This window comes from Crinia signifera, unplaced genomic scaffold (assembly GCF_055691185.1).
Source record: "Crinia signifera unplaced genomic scaffold, ASM5569118v1 HAP2_SCAFFOLD_268, whole genome shotgun sequence".
Lineage (NCBI taxonomy): Eukaryota > Metazoa > Chordata > Amphibia > Anura > Myobatrachidae > Crinia > Crinia signifera.
The window spans coordinates 82,346-110,000 of record NW_028142161.1 but is presented as its reverse complement, the minus strand read 5'-3'; the positions used below and the strand labels follow the sequence as shown (position 1 = coordinate 110,000).

At 53.9% G+C, this 27,655-nt stretch overlaps 1 protein-coding gene across 1 annotated transcript in view; it reads left to right on the top strand.

Moving 5' to 3' along the window:
- The window catches only part of HPX (hemopexin), a 66,973-nt gene extending 40,081 nt beyond the window's left edge, over positions 1-26,892 (top strand). The window contains exons 6-10 of the mRNA XM_083168079.1: positions 1,692-1,907; positions 4,811-4,927; positions 21,027-21,157; positions 21,440-21,593; positions 26,514-26,892. Coding sequence (XP_083024205.1) covers positions 1,692-1,907; positions 4,811-4,927; positions 21,027-21,157; positions 21,440-21,593; positions 26,514-26,731 — 836 coding nt within the window. The 3' untranslated portion in view covers positions 26,732-26,892. The remainder of the gene's footprint in view (positions 1-1,691; positions 1,908-4,810; positions 4,928-21,026; positions 21,158-21,439; positions 21,594-26,513) is intronic.
- Positions 26,893-27,655: the final 763 nt, after the last annotated feature.

Below are 27,655 nucleotides of genomic sequence, written 5' to 3'. Positions count from 1 at the left end.
ACAAACATACATAAAGCACACACACATGCAGTACACCTACTGTACAAACATACATATAGCATACACACATGCAGTACACCTACTGTACAAACATACATATAGCACACACACACATGCAGTACACCTACTGTACAAATATACATATAGCACACACACACATGCAGTACACCTACTGTACAAACATACATATAGCACACACACACATGCAGTACACCTACTGTACAAACATACATATAGCACACACACATTCAGTACACCTACTGTACAAACATACATATAGCATACACACACATGCAGTACACCTACTGTACAAACATACATATAGCACACACACACATGCAGTACACCTACTGTACAAACATACATATAGCACACACACACACACACACACACATGCAGTACACCTACTGTACAAACATACATATAGCACACACACACATGCAGTACACCTACTGTACAAACATACATATAGCATACACACACATGCAGTACACCTACTGTACAAATATACATATAGCATACACACACATGCAGTACACCTACTGTACAAACATACATATAGCACACACACACATGCAGTACACCTACTGTACAAATATACATATAGCACACACACACATGCAGTACACCTACTGTACAAACATACATATAGCACACACACACACACATGCAGTACACCTACTGTACAAACATACATATAGCACACACACATTCAGTACACCTACTGTACAAACATACATATAGCATACACACACATGCAGTACACCTACTGTACAAACATACATATAGCACACACACACATGCAGTACACCTACTGTACAAACATACATATAGCACACACACACACATGCAGTACACCTACTGTACAAACATACATATAGCACACACACACATGCAGTACACCTACTGTACAAACATACATATAGCACACACACACACACACATGCAGTACACCTACTGTACAAACATACATATAGCACACACACACATGCAGTACACCTACTGTACAAACATACATATAGCACACACACATTCAGTACACCTACTGTACAAACATACATATAGCATACACACACATGCAGTACACCTACTGTACAAACATACATATAGCACACACACACATGCAGTACACCTACTGTACAAACATACATATAGCACACACACACACACACATGCAGTACACCTACTGTACAAACATACATATAGCACACACACACATGCAGTACACCTACTGTACAAACATACATATAGCACACACACACACACATGCAGTACACCTACTGTACAAACATACATATAGCACACACACACATGCAGTACACCTACTGTACAAACATACATATAGCACACACACACACATGCAGTACACCTACTGTACAAACATACATATAGCACACACACACACACATGCAGTACACCTACTGTACAAACATACATATAGCACACACACACATGGTGCACTGACGAAGTGAGGAGGACATCAGTCCCTGTTGGGGGAGGAGCTGCGGCTGCACATGCTCAGTAGCGTGATCTGTGTATCTGGTGTAGAGCAGCTCTGAGCAGTGGCCCTGAGCCCCAGTGGTACCACCTCCGCCCGTCCCCACTTGGGTGCCATAGCTACACCACTGGCTGGATGTAAATGTATCCTGTATGTGACTATGTGTATTACTGTTGTGTTGGGTCCTGTTCAGATGGCGCAGTGTACATATACAGCGCCCAGGAAGTCCCCCCCGTGAAGCAGCGCCGCTGGACCGCGCTCGGTAACTGCACGGCTGCAGTCAGGTGGCTGGAGAGATACTACTGCTTCAATGGCGTCACTTTCAATCGGTTTGACCCAGTGACCGGACAGCTGCTAACGCCGAAACCACTGGACACCCGGGACTACTTTGTGAGGTGCCCGGGCAGAGGTGAGGTACCTGGGCCTGCTGTGGGTGTACGATTAGCAATGAAACGCAAAGCTATTGGTGCGTCATAACTATGCCACCATTACAGCGGTCACACACTCACACGCCAATCGGCATTCTCTGTACTGTATACACAGTATGCAGCTGCACCAAAGTCCTCCCCATCTGCTCTAGTGCTGTGTGGGTGGGGTCATTATTCTATAGGTGTGGTCAGTGCTGTGTGGGTGTAGTCAGCATTGTGTGGGTGGGGTCACTGCAGTGCGGGTGTGGTCATTATTCTATAGGTGTGGTCAGTGCTGTGTGGGTGTAGTCAGCATTGTGTGGGTGGGGTCACTCAGGGGCGAATTTAGGGGTCAGGCCGCCCCTAGGCACAACATATTTGTGCCCCCCCTATTTTAATGTAATCATATACGTATATACATTGTTATTTATATATTTCATTAATATTTAACTGTAGCCCACCTTAATATTTTTTTAAGCACTCTGGACTGCTCACGGTACGGAGGACCCGGAGGGAGGGAGGCACTTATTAGTACAGTGATTAGCACAGTGTCTCCGTCAGTCTCTCTCCGGCTCACACACTGTGACTGACTGAGCGCAGGGAGGATCTGCGCGCCGCTCAGCTCAGCTGCTGGATACACAGCAGCCAATAGACTGTGTCTGTGTAGAGTAGCCAATGGCCGGCAGCAGTGAGCTTGAGCCATTTCTGAACGCGCAGGGGGACCGTTGGACCCAGCCACTAAGCGGTGGTGTAAGGTGCATGGCACAGCGGGTGGGCAGTGGCGGGTGACGAGTGGCGCTACCATCGACATATGATAATTCATATCTGCGGCGGCAGCGCTCGTCACTCGCCGCTGCCCACCCGCTCTGCCATGCTGCTATTTAACAGAATGTCAGCCTTCCTGCCGCCCTTAATTGGTGCCGCCCTGAGGCCGGTGCCTCATGGGCCTAGGCACAAATCCGGCCCTGGGGTCACTGCAGTGTGGGTGTGGTCATTATTCTATAGGTGTGGTCAGTGTTGTGTGGGTGTAGTCAGAGCTGTATGGTTGTGGTCACTGTGGGTGTAGTCAGTATTGTGTGGGTGTGGTCAGTGCTGTGTGGGTGTAGTCAGTATTGTGTGGGTGTGGTCAGTGATGTGTGGGTGTGGTCAGAGCTGTATGGGTGTGATCAGTGCTGTGTAAGTGTAGTCAGTATTGTGTGGGTGTGGTTAATGATGTGTGGATGTGTCAGAGTGGTGAGGGTGTGGTCAGAGTGGTATAGGTGTGGTCAGTGCTGCATGGGTGTGGTCAGAGCTGTATGGGTGTGGTCAATGATGTGTGGGTATAGTCAGTGCTGTGGCAATGTGGTCACAGTGTAGTCAGTATTGTGCGGGTGTGGTCAGTATTGTGTGGGTGTGGTCAGTGATGTGTGGGTGTGGTTAGAGCTGTATGGGTGTAGTCAATGATGTGTGGGTGTAATCAGTATTGTGTGGGTGTGGTCAGTGCTGTGTGGATGTAGTCAGTATTGTATGGGTGTTGTCAATGATGTGTGGGTGTGGTCAGTATTCTGTGGGTGTGGTCAGTGCTGTGTGGATATAGTCAGTATTGTATGGGTGTTGTCAATGATGTGTGGGCGTAGTTAGTATTGTGTGGGTGTGATCAGTGCTATGTAGGTGTAGTCCGTATTGTATGGGTGTGGTCAGTGCAGTGTGGGTGTGGTCAATGCTGTGGGGGTGTGGTTAATGATGTGTGGATGTGGTCAGAGCTGTGTGTGTGTGTGTGTAGTCAGTATTGTGTGGGTGTGGTCAGAGCAGTATGGGTGTGGTCAGTGCTGTGTGGGTGTGGTTAATGATGTGTGGATGTGGTCAGAGCTGTATGGGTGTGGTCAGTATTGTGTGGGTGTGGTCAGAGCAGTATGGGTGTGGTCAGTGCTGAGTGGGTGTGGTCAGTGGTAAATCTGTAAGAACACTATAAATACTATTGTGGTGTTTATGATCTATGTCCTTATGACCATATGGTGTGTAATCATCCTGCTGTCATGGTGACGGACCTATATTTATGTGGGGGCCTGGAGTTGCAGCTCCATCCGCACCATTGTTAATCTGGCCCTGAGATATGGATATTATAATTCTCGGACTGAGCCGGTGCACCATGACGGGCGTCCGATATCTCCCACCCCCATAGCAGTGGCGTATGTATAATGGGTGCGGGGGGCCTCATACAACGCACAGGCTGCACTCTGCGATGGTGTCAAATATCAATTATTTACTAACAATTATTATAAATGGATAGAAAACGAAACCTGTCAGTAACAGTGCACCTCCCCAGGAGAAGCTGTGCAGTTATCTGCATACCATTCAAATGACAACTTCTGCAATGTACTTTCACTTTAAACTGTGACCATTTTTACTTTCACTTTGAGCTGTGACAGTTTTTATCCCACAAGCTCTCCACCCCAACCCATTCTCTATCTACTCCTACCTCCAATCTCTGTATATACAGCTTCATCTCTCCGTATCCAGCAAGTACGAAACACATCAGTGTCCCTGCAAAAAATGTTTTCACTTTCTGTTATCTTTAGCACACAAAGGTGTCCTTTAATCCATCTAGTGGCCTCTAGAGGTCACTGGCGGTACTTCACCTCATAGCGATAGATAGATAGATAGATAGATAGATAGATAGATAGATAGATAGATACAACCAGGAAATGAATGGGCCATAAGGGACTCCAATGATGCTGGTGAAAACAGGGACCAAAATTTATTCCATCAATGGTCTCACAAGCGGATAGATAGATAGATAGATAGAGATAGATAGATAAATAGATAACGTGAGCAGTCCAGGGATGATCCCACTAGGTGCGATGCTGAATGTGAATACGTCCCAATGTCACCGTGTCTGACACCATAACCTCCTTCCTCCTCACAGGGCACGCTCACACTGCCCGGCAGAATGCCACCCTAATGTCCATCAAGGACCGCTGCAGCAATCGATCCTACGAGGCTTTCAGCTCAGATGACAAATCCCGCAGCTACGCATTCCGAGGTGAGTTATCGGAGGGACACCTACTGGCTGCTTGTGCTGCGGGTGGCTGTCGGCCATCGGGCGAGCTGTACCTTACTAAGGGCATTATAATTATACCACAATGACGGAACTACATAACGGTAATGTCAGCGCAAGCCGTTCCGTGGGTGTGAGTATATCATCATTATCTGTCGGGTGTGAGTATACAATCAGTGATCTAGTGCTGATGGTGACCAGTGCTATAACGTCCCTCTGTATGTGCGGTGTAGGGTATAACGTCCCTCTGTATGTGCGGTGTGGGGTATAACGTCCCTCTGTATGTGCGGTGTGGGGTATAACGTCCCTCTGTATGTGCGGTGTAGGGTATAACGTCCATCTGTATGTGCGGTGTGGGGTATAACGTCCCTCTGTATGTGAGGTATAACGTCCCTCTGTATGTGCGGTGTGGGGTATAACGTCCCTCTGTATGTGCGGTGTGGGGTATAACGTCCCTCTGTATGTGCGGTGTGGGGTATAACGTCCCTCTGTATGTGCGGTGTGGGGTATAACGTCCCTCTGTATGTGCGGTGTGGGGTATAACGCCCCTCTGTATGTGCGGTGTGGGGTATAACGCCCCTCTGTATGTGCGGTTTGGGGTATAACGTCCCTCTGTATGTGCGGTGTGGGGTATAACGTCCCTCTGTATGTGCGGTGTGGGGTATAACGTCCCTCTGTATGTGCGGTGTGGGGTATAACGTCCCTCTGTATGTGCGGTGTGGGGTATAACGTCCCTCTGTATGTGCGGTGTGGGGTATAACGTCCCTCTGTATGTGCGGTGTGGGGTATAACGTCCCTCTGTATGTGCGGTGTGGGGTATAACGTCCCTCTGTATGTGCGGTGTGGGGTATAACGTCCCTCTGTATGTGCGGTGTGGTGTATAACGTCCCTCTGTATGTGCTGTGTGGGGTATAACGTCCCTCTGTATGTGCGGTGTAGGGTATAACGTCCCTCTGTATGTGCGGTGTGAGGTATAACGTCCCTCTGTATGTGCGGTGTGGGGTATAACGTCCCTCTGTATGTGCGGTGTGGGGTATAACGTCCCTCTGTATGTGCGGTGTGGGGTATAACGTCCCTCTGTATGTGCGGTGTGGGGTATAACGTCCCTCTGTATGTGCGGTGTGGGGTATAACGTCCCTCTGTATGTGCGGTGTGGGGTATAACGTCCCTCTGTATGTGCGGTGTGGGGTATAACGTCCCTCTGTATGTGCGGTGTGGGGTATAACGTCCCTCTGTATGTGCGGTGTGGGGTATAACGTCCCTCTGTATGTGCGGTGTGGGGTATAACGCCCCTCTGTATGTGCGGTGTGGGGTATAACGTCCCTCTGTATGTGCGGTGTGGGGTATAACGTAACTCTGTATGTGCGGTGTGGGGTATAACGTCCCTCTGTATGTGCGGTGTGGGGTATAACGTCCCTCTGTATGTGCGGTGTGGGGTATAACGTCCCTCTGTATGTGCGGTGTGGGGTATAACGTCCCTCTGTATGTGCGGTGTGGGGTATAACGTAACTCTGTATGTGCGGTGTGGGGTATAACGTCCCTCTGTATGTGCGGTGTGAGGTATAACGTCCCTCTGTATGTGCGGTGTGGGGTATAACGTCCCTCTGTATGTGCGGTGTGGGGTATAACGTCCCTCTGTATGTGCGGTGTGGGGTATAACGTCCCTCTGTATGTGCGGTGTGGGGTATAACGTCCCTCTGTATGTGCGGTGTGGGGTATAACGTCCCTCTGTATGTGCGGTGTGGGGTATAACGTCCCTCTGTATGTGCGGTGTGGGGTATAACGTCCCTCTGTATGTGCGGTGTGGGGTATAACGTCCCTCTGTATGTGCGGTGTGGGGTATAACGTCCCTCTGTATGTGCGGTGTGGGGTATAACGTCCCTCTGTATGTGCGGTGTGGTGTATAACGTCCCTCTGTATGTGCGGTGTGGGGTATAACGCCCCTCTGTATGTGCGGTGTGGGGTATAACGTCCCTCTGTATGTGCGGTGTGGGGTATAACGTCCCTCTGTATGTGCGGTGTGGGGTATAACGTCCCTCTGTATGTGCGGTGTGGGGTATGACGCACCTCTGTATGTGCGGTGTGGGGTATGACGTCCCTCTGTATGTGGGGTATAACGTCCCTCTGTATGTGCGGTGTGGGGTATAACGTCCCTCTGTATGTGCGGTGTGGGGTATAACGTCCCTCTGTATGTGCGGTGTGGGGTATAACGCCCCTCTGTATGTGCGGTGTGGGGTATAACGTCCCTCTGTATGTGCGGTGTGGGGTATAACGTCCCTCTGTGTGTGCGGTGTGGGGTATAACGTCCCTCTGTGTGTGCGGTGTGGGGTATAACGTCCCTCTGTGTGTGCGGTGTGGGGTATAACGTCCCTCTGTATGTGCGGTGTGGGGTATAACGTCCCTCTGTATGTGCGGTGTGGGGTATAACGTCCCTCTGTATGTGCGTTGTGGGGTATAACGTAACTCTGTATGTGCGGTGTGGGGTATAACGTCCCTCTGTATGTGCGGTGTGGGGTATAACGTCCCTCTGTATGTGCGGTGTGGGGTATAACGTCCCTCTGTATGTGCGGTGTGGTGTATAACGTCCCTCTGTATGTGCGGTGTGGGGTATAACGTCCCTCTGTATGTGCGGTGTGGGGTATAACGCCCCTCTGTATGTGCGGTGTGGGGTATAACGCCCCTCTGTATGTGCGGTGTGCGGTATAACGTCCCTCTGTATGTGCGGTGTGGGGTATAACGTCCCTCTGTATGTGCGGTGTGGGGTATAACGTCCCTCTGTATGTGCGGTGTGGGGTATAACGTCCCTCTGTATGTGCGGTGTGTGGTATGACGTCCCTCTGTATGTGCGGTGTGGGGTATGACGTCCCTCTGTATGTGCGGTGTGGGGTATGACGTCCCTCTGTATGTGCGGTGTGGGGTATGACGTCCCTCTGTATGTGCGGTGTGGGGTATGACGTCCCTCTGTATGTGCGGTGTGGTGTATAACGTCCCTCTGTATGTGCGGTGTGGGGTATAACGTCCCTCTGTATGTGCGGTGTGGGGTATAACGTCCCTCTGTATGTGCGGTGTGGGGTATAACGTCCCTCTGTATGTGCGGTGTGGGGTATAACGTCCCTCTGTATGTGCGGTGTGGGGTATGACGTCCCTCTGTATTGCGGTGTGGGGTATGACGTCCCTCTGTATGTGCGGTGTGGGGTATAACGTCCCTCTGTATGTGCGGTGTGGGGTATAACGTCCCTCTGTATGTGCGGTGTGGGGTATAACGTCCCTCTGTATGTGCGGTGTGGGGTATAACGTCCCTCTGTATGTGCGGTGTGGGGTATAACGTCCCTCTGTATGTGCGGTGTGGGGTATAACGTCCCTCTGTATGTGCGGTGTGGGGTATAACGTCCCTCTGTATGTGCGGTGTGGGGTATAACGTCCCTCTGTATGTGCGGTGTGGGGTATAACGTCCCTCTGTATGTGCGGTGTAGGGTATAACGTCCCTCTGTATGTGGGGTATAACGTCCCTCTGTATGTGCGGTGTGGGGTATAACGTCCCTCTGTATGTGCGGTGTGGGGTATAACGTCCCTCTGTATGTGCGGTGTGGGGTATGACGTCCCTCTGTATGTGCGGTGTGGGGTATGACGTCCCTCTGTATGTGCGGTGTGGGGTATGACGTCCCTCTGTATGTGCGGTGTGGGGTATGACGTCCCTCTGTATGTGCGGTGTGGGGTATGACGTCCCTCTGTATATGCGGTGTGGGGTATAACGTCCCTCTGTATGTGCGGTGTGGGGTATAACGTCCCTCTGTATGTGCGGTGTGGGGTATAACGTCCCTCTGTATGTGCGGTGTGGGGTATAACGTCCCTCTGTATGTGCGGTGTAGGGTATAACGTCCCTCTGTATGTGAGGTGTGGGGTATAACGTCCCGCTGTATGTGGGGTATAACGTCCCTCTGTATGTGCGGTGTGGGGTAGGACGTCCCTCTGTATGTGCGGTGTGGGGTAGGACGTCCCTCTGTATGTGCGGGGTGGGGTATAACGTCCCTCTGTATGTGCGGTGTGGGGTATAACGTCCCTCTGTATGTGCGGTGTGGGGTATAACGTCCCTCTGTATGTGCGGTGTGGGGTATAACGTCCCTCTGTATGTGCGGTGTGGGGTATAACGTCCCTCTGTATGTGCGGTGTGGGGTATAACGTCCCTCTGTATGTGCGGTGTGGGGTATAACGTCCCTCTGTATGTGCGGTGTGGGGTATAACGTCCCTCTGTATGTGCGGTGCGGGGTATAACGTCCCTCTGTATGTGCGGTGTGGGGTATAACGTCCCTCTGTATGTGCGGTGTGGGGTATAACGTCCCTCTGTATGTGCGGTGTGGGGTATAACGTCCCTCTGTATGTGCGGTGAGGGGTATAACGTAACTCTGTATGTGCGGTGTGGGGTATAACGCCCCTCTGTATGTGCGGTGAGGGGTATAACGTAACTCTGTATGTGCGGTGTGGGGTATAACGTCCCTCTGTATGTGCGGTGTGGGGTATAACGTCCCTCTGTATGTGCGGTGTGGGGTATAACGTCCCTCTGTATGTGCGGTGTGGGGTATAACGTCCCTCTGTATGTGCGCTGTGGGGTATAACGTCCCTCTGTATGTGCGGTGTGGGGTATAACGTCCCTCTGTATGTGCGGTGTGGGGTATAACGTCCCTCTGTATGTGCGGTGTGGGGTATAACGTCCCTCTGTATGTGCGGTGTGGGGTATAACGTCCCTCTGTATGTGCGGTGTGGGGTATAACGTCCCTCTGTATGTGCGGTGTGGGGTATAACGTCCCTCTGTATGTGCGGTGTGGGGTATAACGTCCCTCTGTATGTGCGGTGTGGGGTATAACGTCCCTCTGTATGTGCGGTGTGGGGTATAACGTCCCTCTGTATGTGCGGTGTGAGGTATAACGTCCCTCTGTATGTGCGGTGTGGGGTATAACGTCCCTCTGTATGTGCGGTGTGGGGTATAACGTCCCTCTGTATGTGCGGTGTGGGGTATAACGTCCCTCTGTATGTGCGGTGTGGGGTATAACGCCCCTCTGTATGTGCGGTGTGGGGTATAACGTCCCTCTGTATGTGCGGTGTGGGGTATGACGTCCCTCTGTATGTGCGGTGTGGGGTATGACGTCCCTCTGTATGTGCGGTGTGGGGTATGACGTCCCTCTGTATGTGCAGTGTGGGGTATGACGTCCCTCTGTATGTGCGGTGTGGGGTATGACGTCCCTCTGTATGTGCGGTGTGGTGTATAACGTCCCTCTGTATGTGCGGTGTGGGGTATAACGTCCCTCTGTATGTGCGGTGTGGGGTATAACGTCCCTCTGTATGTGCGGTGTGGGGTATAACGTCCCTCTGTATGTGCGGTGTGGGGTATAACGTCCCTCTGTATGTGCGGTGTGGGGTATGACGTCCCTCTGTATTGCGGTGTGGGGTATGACGTCCCTCTGTATGTGCGGTGTGGGGTATAACGTCCCTCTGTATGTGCGGTGTGGGGTATAACGTCCCTCTGTATGTGCGGTGTGGGGTATAACGTCCCTCTGTATGTGCGGTGTGGGGTATAACGTCCCTCTGTATGTGCGGTGTGGGGTATAACGTCCCTCTGTATGTGCGGTGTGGGGTATAACGTCCCTCTGTATGTGCGGTGTGGGGTATAACGTCCCTCTGTATGTGCGGTGTGGGGTATAACGTCCCTTTGTATGTGCGGTGTGGGGTATAACGTCCCTCTGTATGTGCGGTGTGGGGTATAACGTCCCTCTGTATGTGCGGTGTAGGGTATAACGTCCCTCTGTATGTGGGGTATAACGTCCCTCTGTATGTGCGGTGTGGGGTATAACGTCCCTCTGTATGTGCGGTGTGGGTATAACGTCCCTCTGTATGTGCGGTGTGGGGTATAACGTCCCTTTGTATGTGCGGTGTGGGGTATAACGTCCCTCTGTATGTGAGGTGTGGGGTATAACGTCCCGCTGTATGTGGGGTATAACGTCCCTCTGTATGTGCGGTGTGGGGTATAACGTCCCTCTGTATGTGCGGTGTGGGGTATAACGTCCCTCTGTATATGCGGTGTGGGGTATAACGTCCCTCTGTATGTGCGGTGTGGGGTATAACGTCCCTCTGTATGTGCGGTGTGGGGTATAACGTCCCTCTGTATGTGCGGTGTGGGGTATAACGTCCCTCTGTATGTGCGGTGTGGGGTATAACGTCCCTCTGTATGTGCGGTGTGGGGTATAACGTCCCTCTGTATGTGCGGTGTGGGGTATAACGTCCCTCTGTATGTGCGGTGTGGTGTATAACGTCCCTCTGTATGTGCGGTGTGGGGTATAACGTCCCTCTGTATGTGCGGTGTAGGGTATAACGTCCCTCTGTATGTGCGGTGTGAGGTATAACGTCCCTCTGTATGTGCGGTGTGGGGTATAACGTCCCTCTGTATGTGCGGTGTGGGGTATAACGTCCCTCTGTATGTGCGGTGTGGGGTATAACGTCCCTCTGTATGTGCGGTGTGGGGTATAACGTCCCTCTGTATGTGCGGTGTGGGGTATAACGTCCCTCTGTATGTGCGGTGTGGGGTATAACGTCCCTCTGTATGTGCGGTGTGGGGTATAACGTCCCTCTGTATGTGCGGTGTGGGGTATAACGTCCCTCTGTATGTGCGGTGTGGGGTATAACGTCCCTCTGTATGTGCGGTGTGGGGTATAACGTCCCTCTGTATGTGCGGTGTGGGGTATAACGCCCCTCTGTATGTGCGGTGTGGGGTATAACGTCCCTCTGTATGTGCGGTGTGGGGTATAACGTAACTCTGTATGTGCGGTGTGGGGTATAACGTCCCTCTGTATGTGCGGTGTGGGGTATAACGTCCCTCTGTATGTGCGGTGTGGGGTATAACGTCCCTCTGTATGTGCGGTGTGGGGTATAACGTCCCTCTGTATGTGCGGTGTGGGGTATAACGTAACTCTGTATGTGCGGTGTGGGGTATAACGTCCCTCTGTATGTGCGGTGTGAGGTATAACGTCCCTCTGTATGTGCGGTGTGGGGTATAACGTCCCTCTGTATGTGCGGTGTGGGGTATAACGTCCCTCTGTATGTGCGGTGTGGGGTATAACGTCCCTCTGTATGTGCGGTGTGGGGTATAACGTCCCTCTGTATGTGCGGTGTGGGGTATAACGTCCCTCTGTATGTGCGGTGTGGGGTATAACGTCCCTCTGTATGTGCGGTGTGGGGTATAACGTCCCTCTGTATGTGCGGTGTGGGGTATAACGTCCCTCTGTATGGCCCTTATTCTGGTTGGTGCGGTCGAGCCGCATATGCGGCTCCGACCGCACCAGACGAATCCCCGCCCACCATACGGTTCGCCACGGCCGTCCGTACACGGACGGCTGGCGAACCGCACGAAAATGGTGGAGGCGTACGCCTCCACCATGCTGGGAGCTGCCCCCTGCATTCGATGGTCGACGACCATCGAAGGCAGGACCGCACGCCGCGGCAGCTCCCGCAAGCTGAGACCACACGGACAATCGTCCGTGTGGTAGCTTGTATGGGGGCTGAAAGCTGACATCCGGCGACGTCAGCTTTCCGCCCCCATGAGTGGCGTCATGCCCTCATTACCATGCGTACGCCCCGCGTTTGCATGGGAACGCCCATGAAACGCGGGGCGTACACATAGGGAAATGAGGGGATGAAGCCCCTCACGCCCCTATACGCCCCCTTTGCGGCGTCTAAATTTTTAACACGGAGAATTCCCCTGCACATGCGCAGAGTGACCTCTGCGCATGTGCAGAGAGAAAACATCGGCGGTACGGCCGCACGCGGGCCGTACCGAGCCGATTAGAATAAGGGCCTATGTGCGGTGTGGGGTATAACGTCCCTCTGTATGTGCGGTGTGGGGTATAACGTCCCTCTGTATGTGCGGTGTGGTGTATAACGTCCCTCTGTATGTGCGGTGTGGGGTATAACGCCCCTCTGTATGTGCGGTGTGGGGTATAACGTCCCTCTGTATGTGCGGTGTGGGGTATAACGTCCCTCTGTATGTGCGGTGTGGGGTATAACGTCCCTCTGTATGTGCGGTGTGGGGTATGACGCACCTCTGTATGTGCGGTGTGGGGTATGACGTCCCTCTGTATGTGGGGTATAACGTCCCTCTGTATGTGCGGTGTGGGGTATAACGTCCCTCTGTATGTGCGGTGTGGGGTATAACGTCCCTCTGTATGTGCGGTGTGGGGTATAACGCCCCTCTGTATGTGCGGTGTGGGGTATAACGTCCCTCTGTATGTGCGGTGTGGGGTATGACGTCCCTCTGTATGTGCGGTGTGGGGTATGACGTCCCTCTGTATGTGCGGTGTGGGGTATGACGTCCCTCTGTATGTGCAGTGTGGGGTATGACGTCCCTCTGTATGTGCGGTGTGGGGTATGACGTCCCTCTGTATGTGCGGTGTGGTGTATAACGTCCCTCTGTATGTGCGGTGTGGGGTATAACGTCCCTCTGTATGTGCGGTGTGGGGTATAACGTCCCTCTGTATGTGCGGTGTGGGGTATAACGTCCCTCTGTATGTGCGGTGTGGGGTATAACGTCCCTCTGTATGTGCGGTGTGGGGTATGACGTCCCTCTGTATTGCGGTGTGGGGTATGACGTCCCTCTGTATGTGCGGTGTGGGGTATAACGTCCCTCTGTATGTGCGGTGTGGGGTATAACGTCCCTCTGTATGTGCGGTGTGGGGTATAACGTCCCTCTGTATGTGCGGTGTGGGGTATAACGTCCCTCTGTATGTGCGGTGTGGGGTATAACGTCCCTCTGTATGTGCGGTGTGGGGTATAACGTCCCTCTGTATGTGCGGTGTGGGGTATAACGTCCCTCTGTATGTGCGGTGTGGGGTATAACGTCCCTTTGTATGTGCGGTGTGGGGTATAACGTCCCTCTGTATGTGCGGTGTGGGGTATAACGTCCCTCTGTATGTGCGGTGTAGGGTATAACGTCCCTCTGTATGTGGGGTATAACGTCCCTCTGTATGTGCGGTGTGGGGTATAACGTCCCTCTGTATGTGCGGTGTGGGGTATAACGTCCCTCTGTATGTGCGGTGTGGGGTATAACGTCCCTTTGTATGTGCGGTGTGGGGTATAACGTCCCTCTGTATGTGAGGTGTGGGGTATAACGTCCCGCTGTATGTGGGGTATAACGTCCCTCTGTATGTGCGGTGTGGGGTATAACGTCCCTCTGTATGTGCGGTGTGGGGTATAACGTCCCTCTGTATATGCGGTGTGGGGTATAACGTCCCTCTGTATATGCGGTGTGGGGTATAACGTCCCTCTGTATGTGCGGTGTGGGGTATAACGTCCCTCTGTATGTGCGGTGTGGGGTATAACGTCCCTCTGTATGTGCGGTGTGGGGTATAACGTCCCTCTGTATGTGCGGTGTGGGGTATAACGTCCCTCTGTATGTGCGGTGTGGGGTATAACGTCCCTCTGTATGTGCGGTGTGGTGTATAACGTCCCTCTGTATGTGCGGTGTGGGGTATAACGCCCCTCTGTATGTGCGGTGTGGGGTATAACGTCCCTCTGTATGTGCGGTGTGGGGTATAACGTCCCTCTGTATGTGCGGTGTGGGGTATAACGTCCCTCTGTATGTGCGGTGTGGGGTATGACGCACCTCTGTATGTGCGGTGTGGGGTATGACGTCCCTCTGTATGTGGGGTATAACGTCCCTCTGTATGTGCGGTGTGGGGTATAACGTCCCTCTGTATGTGCGGTGTGGGGTATAACGTCCCTCTGTATGTGCGGTGTGGGGTATAACGTCCCTCTGTATGTGCGGTGTGGGGTATAACGTCCCTCTGTATGTGCGGTGTGGGGTATAACGTCCCTCTGTATGTGCGGTGTGGGGTATAACGTCCCTCTGTATGTGCGGTGTGGGGTATAACGTCCCTCTGTATGTGCGGTGTGGGGTATAACGTCCCTCTGTATGTGCGGTGTGGGGTATAACGTCCCTCTGTATGTGCGGTGTGGGGTATAACGTCCCTCTGTATGTGCGGTGTGGGGTATAACGTCCCTCTGTATGTGCGGTGTGGTGTATAACGTCCCTCTGTATGTGCGGTGTGGGGTATAACGCCCCTCTGTATGTGCGGTGTGGGGTATAACGTCCCTCTGTATGTGCGGTGTGGGGTATAACGTCCCTCTGTATGTGCGGTGTGGGGTATAACGTCCCTCTGTATGTGCGGTGTGGGGTATGACGCACCTCTGTATGTGCGGTGTGGGGTATGACGTCCCTCTGTATGTGGGGTATAACGTCCCTCTGTATGTGCGGTGTGGGGTATAACGTCCCTCTGTATGTGCGGTGTGGGGTATAACGTCCCTCTGTATGTGCGGTGTGGGGTATAACGCCCCTCTGTATGTGCGGTGTGGGGTAAAACGTCCCTCTGTATGTGCGGTGTGGGGTATGACGTCCCTCTGTATGTGCGGTGTGGGGTATGACGTCCCTCTGTATGTGCGGTGTGGGGTATGACGTCCCTCTGTATGTGCAGTGTGGGGTATGACGTCCCTCTGTATGTGCGGTGTGGGGTATGACGTCCCTCTGTATGTGCGGTGTGGTGTATAACGTCCCTCTGTATGTGCGGTGTGGGGTATAACGTCCCTCTGTATGTGCGGTGTGGGGTATAACGTCCCTCTGTATGTGCGGTGTGGGGTATAACGTCCCTCTGTATGTGCGGTGTGGGGTATAACGTCCCTCTGTATGTGCGGTGTGGGGTATGACGTCCCTCTGTATTGCGGTGTGGGGTATGACGTCCCTCTGTATGTGCGGTGTGGGGTATAACGTCCCTCTGTATGTGCGGTGTGGGGTATAACGTCCCTCTGTATGTGCGGTGTGGGGTATAACGTCCCTCTGTATGTGCGGTGTGGGGTATAACGTCCCTCTGTATGTGCGGTGTGGGGTATAACGTCCCTCTGTATGTGCGGTGTGGGGTATAACGTCCCTCTGTATGTGCGGTGTGGGGTATAACGTCCCTCTGTATGTGCGGTGTGGGGTATAACGTCCCTTTGTATGTGCGGTGTGGGGTATAACGTCCCTCTGTATGTGCGGTGTGGGGTATAACGTCCCTCTGTATGTGCGGTGTAGGGTATAACGTCCCTCTGTATGTGGGGTATAACGTCCCTCTGTATGTGCGGTGTGGGGTATAACGTCCCTCTGTATGTGCGGTGTGGGGTATAACGTCCCTCTGTATGTGCGGTGTGGGGTATAACGTCCCTTTGTATGTGCGGTGTGGGGTATAACGTCCCTCTGTATGTGAGGTGTGGGGTATAACGTCCCGCTGTATGTGGGGTATAACGTCCCTCTGTATGTGCGGTGTGGGGTATAACGTCCCTCTGTATGTGCGGTGTGGGGTATAACGTCCCTCTGTATGTGCGGTGTGGGGTATAACGTCCCTCTGTATGTGCGGTGTGGGGTATAACGTCCCTCTGTATGTGCGGTGTGGGGTATAACGTCCCTCTGTATGTGCGGTGTGGGGTATAACGTCCCTCTGTATGTGCGGTGTGGGGTATAACGTCCCTCTGTATGTGCGGTGTGGGGTATAACGTCCCTCTGTATGTGCGGTGTGGGGTATAACGTCCCTCTGTATGTGCGGTGTGGTGTATAACGTCCCTCTGTATGTGCGGTGTGGGGTATAACGTCCCTCTGTATGTGCGGTGTAGGGTATAACGTCCCTCTGTATGTGCGGTGTGAGGTATAACGTCCCTCTGTATGTGCGGTGTGGGGTATAACGTCCCTCTGTATGTGCGGTGTGGGGTATAACGTCCCTCTGTATGTGCGGTGTGGGGTATAACGTCCCTCTGTATGTGCGGTGTGGGGTATAACGTCCCTCTGTATGTGCGGTGTGGGGTATAACGTCCCTCTGTATGTGCGGTGTGGGGTATAACGTCCCTCTGTATGTGCGGTGTGGGGTATAACGTCCCTCTGTATGTGCGGTGTGGGGTATAACGTCCCTCTGTACAGTATGTGCGGTGTGGGGTATAACGTCCCTCTGTATGTGCGGTGTGGGGTATAACGTCCCTCTGTATGTGCGGTGTGGGGTATAACGCCCCTCTGTATGTGCGGTGTGGGGTATAACGTCCCTCTGTATGTGCGGTGTGGGGTATAACGTAACTCTGTATGTGCGGTGTGGGGTATAACGTCCCTCTGTATGTGCGGTGTGGGGTATAACGTCCCTCTGTATGTGCGGTGTGGGGTATAACGTCCCTCTGTATGTGCGGTGTGGGGTATAACGTCCCTCTGTATGTGCGGTGTGGGGTATAACGTAACTCTGTATGTGCGGTGTGGGGTATAACGTCCCTCTGTATGTGCGGTGTGAGGTATAACGTCCCTCTGTATGTGCGGTGTGGGGTATAACGTCCCTCTGTATGTGCGGTGTGGGGTATAACGTCCCTCTGTATGTGCGGTGTGGGGTATAACGTCCCTCTGTATGTGCGGTGTGGGGTATAACGTCCCTCTGTATGTGCGGTGTGGGGTATAACGTCCCTCTGTATGTGCGGTGTGGGGTATAACGTCCCTCTGTATGTGCGGTGTGGGGTATAACGTCCCTCTGTATGTGCGGTGTGGGGTATAACGTCCCTCTGTATGTGCGGTGTGGGGTATAACGTCCCTCTGTATGTGCGGTGTGGGGTATAACGTCCCTCTGTATGTGCGGTGTGGTGTATAACGTCCCTCTGTATGTGCGGTGTGGGGTATAACGCCCCTCTGTATGTGCGGTGTGGGGTATAACGTCCCTCTGTATGTGCGGTGTGGGGTATAACGTCCCTCTGTATGTGCGGTGTGGGGTATAACGTCCCTCTGTATGTGCGGTGTGGGGTATGACGCACCTCTGTATGTGCGGTGTGGGGTATGACGTCCCTCTGTATGTGGGGTATAACGTCCCTCTGTATGTGCGGTGTGGGGTATAACGTCCCTCTGTATGTGCGGTGTGGGGTATAACGTCCCTCTGTATGTGCGGTGTGGGGTATAACGCCCCTCTGTATGTGCGGTGTGGGGTATAACGTCCCTCTGTATGTGCGGTGTGGGGTATAACGTCCCTCTGTGTGTGCGGTGTGGGGTATAACGTCCCTCTGTGTGTGCGGTGTGGGGTATAACGTCCCTCTGTGTGTGCGGTGTGGGGTATAACGTCCCTCTGTATGTGCGGTGTGGGGTATAACGTCCCTCTGTATGTGCGGTGTGGGGTAGGACGTCCCTCTGTATGTGCGGTGTGGGGTATAACGTCCCTCTGTATGTGCGGTGTGGGGTATAACGTCCCTCTGTATGTGCGGTGTGGGGTATAACGTCCCTCTGTATGTGCGGTGTGGGGTATAACGTCCCTCTGTATGTGCGGTGTGGGGTATAACGTCCCTCTGTATGTGCGGTGTGGGGTATAACGTCCCTCTGTATGTGCGGTGTGGGGTATAACGTCCCTCTGTATGTGCGGTGTGGGGTATAACGTCCCTCTGTATGTGCGGTGCGGGGTATAACGTCCCTCTGTATGTGCGGTGTGGGGTATAACGTCCCTCTGTATGTGCGGTGTGGGGTATAACGTCCCTCTGTATGTGCGGTGTGGGGTATAACGTCCCTCTGTATGTGCGGTGAGGGGTATAACGTCCCTCTGTATGTGCGGTGTGGGGTATAACGTCCCTCTGTATGTGCGGTGTGGGGTATAACGTCCCTCTGTATGTGCGCTGTGGGGTATAACGTCCCTCTGTATGTGCGGTGTGGGGTATAACGTCCCTCTGTATGTGCGGTGTGGGGTATAACGTCCCTCTGTATGTGCGGTGTGGGGTATAACGTCCCTCTGTATGTGCGGTGTGGGGTATAACGTCCCTCTGTATGTGCGGTGTGGGGTATAACGTCCCTCTGTATGTGCGGTGTGGGGTATAACGTCCCTCTGTATGTGCGGTGTGGGGTATAACGTCCCTCTGTATGTGCGGTGTGGGGTATAACGTCCCTCTGTATGTGCGGTGTGGGGTATAACGTCCCTCTGTATGTGCGGTGTGGGGTATAACGTCCCTCTGTATGTGCGGTGTGGGGTATAACGTCCCTCTGTATGTGCGGTGTGGGGTATAACGTCCCTCTGTATGTGCGGTGTGGGGTATAACGTCCCTCTGTATGTGCGGTGTGGGGTATAACGTCCCTCTGTATGTGCGGTGTGGGGTATAACGTCCCTCTGTATGTGCGGTGTGGGGTATAACGTCCCTCTGTATGTGCGGTGTGGGGTATAACGTCCCTCTGTATGTGCGGTGTAGGGTATAACGTCCCTCTGTATGTGGGGTATAACGTCCCTCTGTATGTGCGGTGTGGGGTATAACGTCCCTCTGTATGTGCGGTGTGGGGTATAACGTCCCTCTGTATGTGCGGTGTGGGGTATGACGTCCCTCTGTATGTGCGGTGTGGGGTATGACGTCCCTCTGTATGTGCGGTGTGGGGTATGACGTCCCTCTGTATGTGCGGTGTGGGGTATGACGTCCCTCTGTATGTGCGGTGTGGGGTATGACGTCCCTCTGTATATGCGGTGTGGGGTATAACGTCCCTCTGTATGTGCGGTGTGGGGTATAACGTCCCTCTGTATGTGCGGTGTGGGGTATAACGTCCCTCTGTATGTGCGGTGTGGGGTATAACGTCCCTCTGTATGTGCGGTGTAGGGTATAACGTCCCTCTGTATGTGAGGTGTGGGGTATAACGTCCCGCTGTATGTGGGGTATAACGTCCCTCTGTATGTGCGGTGTGGGGTAGGACGTCCCTCTGTATGTGCGGTGTGGGGTAGGACGTCCCTCTGTATGTGCGGTGTGGGGTATAACGTCCCTCTGTATGTGCGGTGTGGGGTATAACGTCCCTCTGTATGTGCGGTGTGGGGTATAACGTCCCTCTGTATGTGCGGTGTGGGGTATAACGTCCCTCTGTATGTGCGGTGTGGGGTATAACGTCCCTCTGTATGTGCGGTGTGGGGTATAACGTCCCTCTGTATGTGCGGTGTGGGGTATAACGTCCCTTTGTATGTGCGGTGTGGGGTATAACGTCCCTCTGTATGTGAGGTGTGGGGTATAACGTCCCGCTGTATGTGGGGTATAACGTCCCTCTGTATGTGCGGTGTGGGGTATAACGTCCCTCTGTATGTGCGGTGTGGGGTATAACGTCCCTCTGTATATGCGGTGTGGGGTATAACGTCCCTCTGTATGTGCGGTGTGGGGTATAACGTCCCTCTGTATGTGCGGTGTGGGGTATAACGTCCCTCTGTATGTGCGGTGTAGGGTATAACGTCCCTCTGTATGTGAGGTGTGGGGTATAACGTCCCGCTGTATGTGGGGTATAACGTCCCTCTGTATGTGCGGTGTGGGGTATGACGTCCCTCTGTATGTGCGGTGTGGGGTATGACGTCCCTCTGTATGTGCGGTGTGGGGTATAACGTCCCTCTGTATGTGCGGTGTGGGGTATAACGTCCCTCTGTATGTGCGGTGTGGGGTATAACGTCCCGCTGTATGTGGGGTATAACGTCCCTCTGTATGTGCGGTGTGGGGTATAACGTCCCTCTGTATGTGCGGTGTGGGGTATAACGTCCCTCTGTATGTGCGGTGTGGGGTATAACGTCCCTCTGTATGTGCGGTGTGGGGTATAACGTCCCTCTGTATGTGCGGTGAGGGGTACAACGTCCCTCTGTATGTGCGGTGTGGGGTATAACGTCCCTCTGTATGTGCGGTGTGGGGTATAACGTCCCTCTGTATGTGCGGTGTGGGGTATAACGTCCCTCTGTATGTGCGGTGTGGGGTATAACGTCCCTCTGTATGTGCGGTGTGGGGTATAACGTCCCTCTGTATGTGCGGTGTGGGGTATAACGTCCCTCTGTATGTGCGGTGTGGGGTATAACGTCCCTCTGTATGTGCGGTGTGGGGTATAACGTTCCTCTGTATGTGCGGTGTGGGGTATAACGTCCCTCTGTATGTGCGGTGTGGGGTATAACGTCCCTCTGTATGTGCGGTGTGGGGTATAACGTCCCTCTGTATGTGCGGTGTGGGGTATAACGTCCCTCTGTATGTGCGGTGTGGGGTAATAACATACTGACTGCTCTCTCCCTCTGGCCAGGGGGTTGGTACTTCCGCCTGGACAGCAGTAAGGACGGCTGGCACGCCTGGCCTGTTGCACATTCCTGGAGGAACCTGCAGGGCGTGGTGGATGCTGCTTTCACCTTTGAGAACCGGATGTACTTTATCCAGGTGTGCTGGGTGCTACCTGAGGTGGCAGTTAGGGGTAGCGTAGAATGAAGAGCCGGGGAGCTTCTGGATCAGCCTCAGATTCACCATCTTGGCCGGCAGGGAAAGGTGACATAGACAATAGATGGAGGTCCATCAGGGAGACCTCTCCAAGTACAATGTATACAGCTCAGATGTAGGACATCCGGATGGGGCCGGTAACCAGTGGCTACTATCAGGAACTGGGGTGTTACGGGAATATATTGGGGAAGGTTGGTAACCATGTCATGCGTCTCCTCTACGTAGGGTTCCGAGGTCAGTGTATACTCTGCAGATCAGATATATATACCAGTAGCCGGGTATCCAAAGCCCATTAAGGAGGAGTGGGAGCTGCCGGGTGTGACGGCGGTGGATGCGGCCTTCACCTGTCCCCGCTCTAGCCACCTATACATCATTACAGGTAGGTGTGTGATGCAGATGTGTCCAGGCTGGGTGGGAGGTAAGTAAATTACTGCTATTACTGTAGGTATGTGACGCTTCCCGTAATATCCATTCCTTCCGCTGTTCCGGATCATTCTCTCTAAGTCAGCTGTGGTTATTGCTCGTTATATCGTTCTCAGGCCTCTTATCACGGTTAGGTCTAAATTGTAGGGGACTAAAGGACCTCCTGACATCACAGGGGAGGAGAGGGGGTGGATAGAGGAGGAGCAAGGTCGGAAGAAGGGTCCCAAACAGACCCTCATGGGCTCGCTTCGCTCACCACGCTTCGTGCATGGTGGCTCGCTGCGCTCCGCTTGCCACCTGGTTACTAAAGGCAACCAATGGTGGCATGGATAGTGAAGGAGCAAGCCCCGGCCTTGCTCCTCCCCCTGGGCGTGGAAGGTCCTTTAGCCTACTACAATTTAGCCTCTACCCTCTTTATCACATTATGCAGAGAAGGCCGCCACCATCTCTGTACGTACAGGGTTGCGGTGCAAATTCGGATGCATTTTATCAGAAGTGTATTGGAAATTAATGGCGTCATCCAGGGGGGAAGGGGGTGTGGGCAATCAGATGCACAGGGATGTCTCATCCTATGGGAGTGTGGCAGCGTGTTGCGTTTTGAGGCGCAGAGTCATGCCATAGTCAGAACCTCTACAGAGAAGCCTACGCAATTGCATATAGCAGAAATCCTCCTGTTAAGTAGAGGGCTTGGGGTTAGGCTGTGGGAGGGGAGGTTAGGGTTAGGCTGCGGGAGGGGAGGTTAGGGTTAGGCTGCGGGAGGGGAGGTTAGGGTTAGGCTGCGGGAGGGGAGGTTAGGGTGAGGCTGCAGGAGGGGAGGTTAGGGTTAGGCTACAGGACGGGAGGTTAGGGTTAGGCTGCGGGAGGGGAGGTTAGGGTGAGGCTGCAGGAGGGGAGGTTAGGGTTAGGCTGTGGGATGGGAGGTTAGGGTTAGGCTGCGGGAGGGGAGGTTAGGGTGAGACTGCAGGAGGGGAGGTTAGGGTTAGGCTACAGGACGGGAGGTTAGGGTTAGGCTGCGGGAGGGGAGGTTAGGGTTAGGCTGCGGGAGGGGAGGTTAGGGTGAGGCTGCAGGAGGGGAGGTTAGGGTTAGGCTGTGGGAGGGAAGGTTGGGGTTAGGCTGTGGGAGGGGAGGTTAGGGTTAGGCTGCAGGAGGGGAGGTTAGGGTTAGGCTGTGGGAGGGAAGGTTGGGGTTAGGCTGTGGGAGGGGAGGTTAGGGTTAGGCTGCAGGAGGGGAGGTTAGGGTCAGGCTGCGGGAGGGGAGGTTAGGGTTAGGCTGCGGGAGGTTAGGGTTAGGCTGCGGGAGGGGAGGTTAGGGTTAGGCTGCAGGAGGGGAGGTTAGGGTTAGGCTGCGGGAGAGGTTAGGGTTAGGCTGCAGGAGGGGAGGTTAGGGTTAGGCTGCGGGAGAGGTTAGGGTTAGGCTGCGGGAGGGGAGGTTAGGGTTAGGCTGCGGGAGGGGAGGTTAGGGTGAGGCTGCAGGAGGGGAGGTTAGGGTTACGCTACAGGACGGGAGGTTAGGGTTAGGCTGCGGGAGGGGAGGTTAGGATTAGGCTACAGGATGGGAGGGTAGGGTTATGCTGCGGGAGGGGAGGGTTAGGGTTAGGCTGCGGGAGGGGAGGTTAGGGTTAGTCTACAGGACGGGAGGGTAGGGTTATGCTGCAGGAGGGGAGGGTTAGAGTTAGGCTGCAGGAGGGGAGGTTAGGGTTAGGCTGTGGGAGGGGAGGGTTAGGCTGCAGGAGGGGGAGGATAGGGTTAGGCTGCAGGAGGGGAAGTTAGGGTTAGGCTGTTGGAGGGGAGGTTAGGGTTAGGCTGTTGGAGGGGAGGTTAGGGTTAGGCTGCGGGAGAGGAAGTTGGAGTTAGGGGTTAGGCTGTTGGAGGGGAGGTTAGGGTTAGGCTGCGGGATGGGATGTAAGGGTTAGGCTGCAGGAGGGGAGGTTAGGGTTAGGCTGCGGGAGGGGAGGGTTAGGCTGTGGGAGGGGAGGTTAGGGTTAGGCTGTGGGAGGGGAGGTTAGGGTTAGGCTGTGGGAGGGGAGGTTAGGGTTAGGCTGTGGGAGGGGAGGTTAGGGTTAGGCTGTGGGAGGGGAGGTTAGGGTTAGGCTGTGGGAGGGGAGGTTAGGGTTAGGCTGTGAGAGGGGAGGTTAGGGTTAGGCTGTGGGAGGGGAGGTTAGGGTTAGGCTGTGAGAGGGGAGGTTAGGGTTAGGCTACGGGACGGGAGGTTAGGGTTAGGCTGCGGGAGGTGAGGTTAGGGTTAGGCTGCGGGAGGGGAGGTTAGGGTTAGGCTCCGGGAGGTGAGGTTAGGGTTAGGCTGCAGGAGGGGAGGTTAGGGTTAGGCTGTGGGAGGGAAGGTTGGGGTTAGGCTGCGGGAGGGGAGGTTAGGGTTAGGCTGCAGGAGGGGAGGTTAGGGTTAGGCTGCGGGAGGGGAGGTTAGGGTTTGGCTGTGGGAGGGGAGGTTAGGGTTAGGCTGCGGGAGGTTAGGGTTAGGCTGCGGGAGGGGAGGTTAGGGTTAGGAAGCGGGAGAGGAAGGTTATGGTTAGGCTGTGGGAGGGGAGGTTAGGGTTAGGCTGCAGGAGGGGAGGTTAGGGTTAGGCTGCGGGAGGGGAGGTTAGGGTTAGGCTGCGGGAGGGGAGGTTAGGCTGCGGGAGGGGAGGTTAGGGTTAGGCTGCGGGAGGGGAGGTTGGGGTTAGGCTGCGGGAGGGGAGGTTGGGGTTAGGCTGCGGGAGGGGAAGTTAGGGTGAGGCTGCAGGAGGGGAGGTTAGGGTTAGGCTGCGGGAGGGGAGGTTAGGGTTAGGTTGCGGGAGGGGAGGTTAGGGTTAGGCTGCGGGAGGGGAGGTTAGGCTGCGGGAGGGGAGGTTAAGGTTAGGCTGCGGGAGGGGAGGTTAAGGTTAGGCTGCGGGAGGTGAGGTTAGGGTTAGGCTGCAGGAGGGGAGGTTAGGGTTAGGCTGTGGGAGGGAAGGTTGGGGTTAGGCTGTGGGAAGGGAGGTTAGGGTTAGGCTGCAGGAGGGGAGGTTAGGGTCAGGCTGCGGGAGGGGAGGTTAGGGTTAGGCTGCGGGAGGGGAGGGTTAGGCTGCGGGATGGGAGGTTAGGGTTAGGCAGCGGGAGAGGAAGGTTAGGGTTAGGCTCTGGGAGGGGAGGTTAAGGTTAGGCTGCAGGAGGGGGAGGTTAGGGTTAGGCTGCGTGACGTGAGGGTAGTATGCGGGAGGAGAGGTTAGGGTTAGGCTGCAGGAGGGGAGGTTAGGGTTAGGCTGCAGGAGGGGAGGTTAGGCTGTGGGAGGGGAGTTTAGGGTTAGGCTGCGAGAGGGGAGTTTAGGATTAGGCTGCGGGAGGGGAGGTTGGGGTTAGGCTGTGGGAGGGTAGGTTGGGGTTAGGCTGCGGGAGGGGAAGTTAGGGTGAGGCTGCAGGAGGGGAGGTTAGGGTTAGGCTGCAGGAGGGGAGGTTAGGGTTAGGCTGCGGGAGGGGAGGTTGGGGTTAGGCTGTGGGAGGGTAGGTTGGGGTTAGGCTGCGGGAGGGGAAGTTAGGGTGAGGCTGCAGGAGGGGAGGTTAGGGTTAGGCTGCAGGAGTGGAGGTTAGGGTTAGGATTCGGGAGGGGAGGGTTAGGCTGCGGGAGGGGAGGTTAGGGTTAGGCTGTGGGAGGGGAGGTTAGGGTCAGGCAGCAGGAGGGGAGGTTAGGGTCAGGCTGCAGGAGGGGAGGTTAGGGTTAGGCTGTGGGAGGGGAGGTTAGGGTTAGGCTACAGGATGGGAGGTTAGGTTTAGGCTGCGGGAGGGGAGGCTAGGGTTAGGCTGCGGGAGGTGAGGTTAGGGTTAGGCTGCGGGAGGTGAGGTTAGGGTTAGGCTGTGGGAGGTGAGGTTAGGGTTAGGCTGCGGGAAGTTAGGGTTAGGCTGCAGGGAGGGGAGGTTATGGTTAGGCTGTGGGAGGGGAGGTTAGGGTTAGGCTGCAGGGAGGGGAGGTTAGGGTTAGGCTGCGGGAGGGGAGGTTAGGCTGCGGGAGGTGAGGTTAGGGTTAGGCTGCAGGGAGGGGAGGTTAGGGTTAGGCTGCGGGAGGGGAGGTTAGGGTTAGGCTGCGGGAGGGGAGGTTAGGGTTAGGCTGCGGGAGGGGAGGTTAGGGTTAGGCTGCAGGAGGGGAGGTTAGGGTTAGGCTGCGGGAGGGGAGGTTAGGGTTAGGCTGCGGGAGGGGAGGTTAGGGTTAGGCTGTGGCAGGTGTATATAGGTGTGTGTATAGGTATATAGGTGTGTGTATATTTATACTGTATGCAGGTGTATATAGGTGTGTGTGTATGTATACTGTATATAGGTGTGTGTGTGTATGTATACAGGTGTATATAGGTGTGTGTGTATATGTATACAGTTGTGTACATGTGTGTGTGTGTATATGTGTACTGTATACAGGTGTATATAGGTGTGTGTATATTTATACTGTATATGTGTGTGTGTATGTGTATACTGTATGCAGATGTATATAGGTGTGTGTGTATGTATACTGTATATAGGTGTGTGTGTGTATGTATACAGGTGTATATAGGTGTGTGTGTATATGTATACAGTTGTGTACATGTGTGTGTGTGCATATGTGTACTGTATACAGGTGTATATAGGTGTGTGTATATTTATACTGTATATGTGTGTGTATGTGTATACTGTATGCAGATGTATATAGGTGTGTGTATATGTATACTGTATATAGGTATGTGTGTGTGTGTGTGTGTGTGTATATGTATACAGTTGTGTACATGTGTATGTGTATACTGTATGCAGATGTATATAGGTGTGTGTGTGTATGTATGTATACAGGTGTATATAGGTGTGTGTGTGTGTGTGTGTATATGTATACAGTTGTGTACATGTGTGTGTGTGTATATATAATAGCGGTACATCTCTCTCTGTGCAGGGGACCAGCTCACCCTGGTGGACTTGAGGACCCGCCAGCGCTCCGGACAGGTGAAGACCATTGTACACGCAGAGGTGGACAGCGCAATGTGTAATACCCATGGACTCTATCTCTTCCGCGGCGCATCCTATTACCACTACAAGAATGTGCAGGAGCTGCTGGAGGCAGTCCAGGCCCCGGCCCCTGGGAACATTGCGTCTGATTTCCTAGACTGCTAGAGCGGAGCCCCCCATTCCCTGGCTATGGGCCCCCTCTGTAGTGACTGGCGGCTCAGTCTCATTGTATACATACACGTAGTAAATGAAATGACGCAGCGCTTTGTACTTTAGATTTATTGGAAAGGTGATTAAAGTAATAAAATAAATACGATACAACGTTGTGTTGGGATGTTCTATAGATGGGATAAGAATGGCAGGTTACAGGATATCCCGGTGCCCTGCCAGGTTATAGGATATACCGGTGCCCTGGCAGGTTGTAGGATATACCGGTGCCCTGGCAGGTTATAGGATATACCGGTGCCCTGCCAGGTTATAGGATATCCCGTGCCCTGGCAGGTTGTAGGATATCCCGGTGCCCTGCCAGGTTGTAGGATATCCCGATGCCCTGCCAGGTTGTAGGATATCCCGATGCGCTGCCAGGTTGTAGGATATCCCGGTGCCTTGCCAGGTTGTAGGATATACCGGTGCCCTGCCAGGTTCTAGGATATCCCGGTGCCCTGCCAGGTTGTAGGATATACCGGTGCCCTGCCAGGTTGTAGGATATCCCGGTGCCCTGCCAGGTTGTAGGATATCCCGGCCCACTTCAGCCAAAGAGGCAGACCGTACCGGACGCCATTCGGTGCTTATACTCGTAGAGGACAAATGAGGCCTGTGGGAAGTCCCCGCTCATCTCCAGCTTCCCGGGCACAGTGTGTATGGTGACGCTCTTACTGAGGCCCTCAGACAGCTTCTGGAGCATACGTTGGGCCAGGTACCGCTTGGCATAACCCGGGTCAGCCTCGATGTTTGCGTATACATCGGGTGGAGGGTTCGGGATCTTCCACTCTAACTCCCCGATGAGCTGGTTTATTTTGGCCTTGTCTAGGGAGGCCGGGTTCTCGCTGTAACTCAGGACCACCTGTGTGCCGCACTCCCCTCTGACCG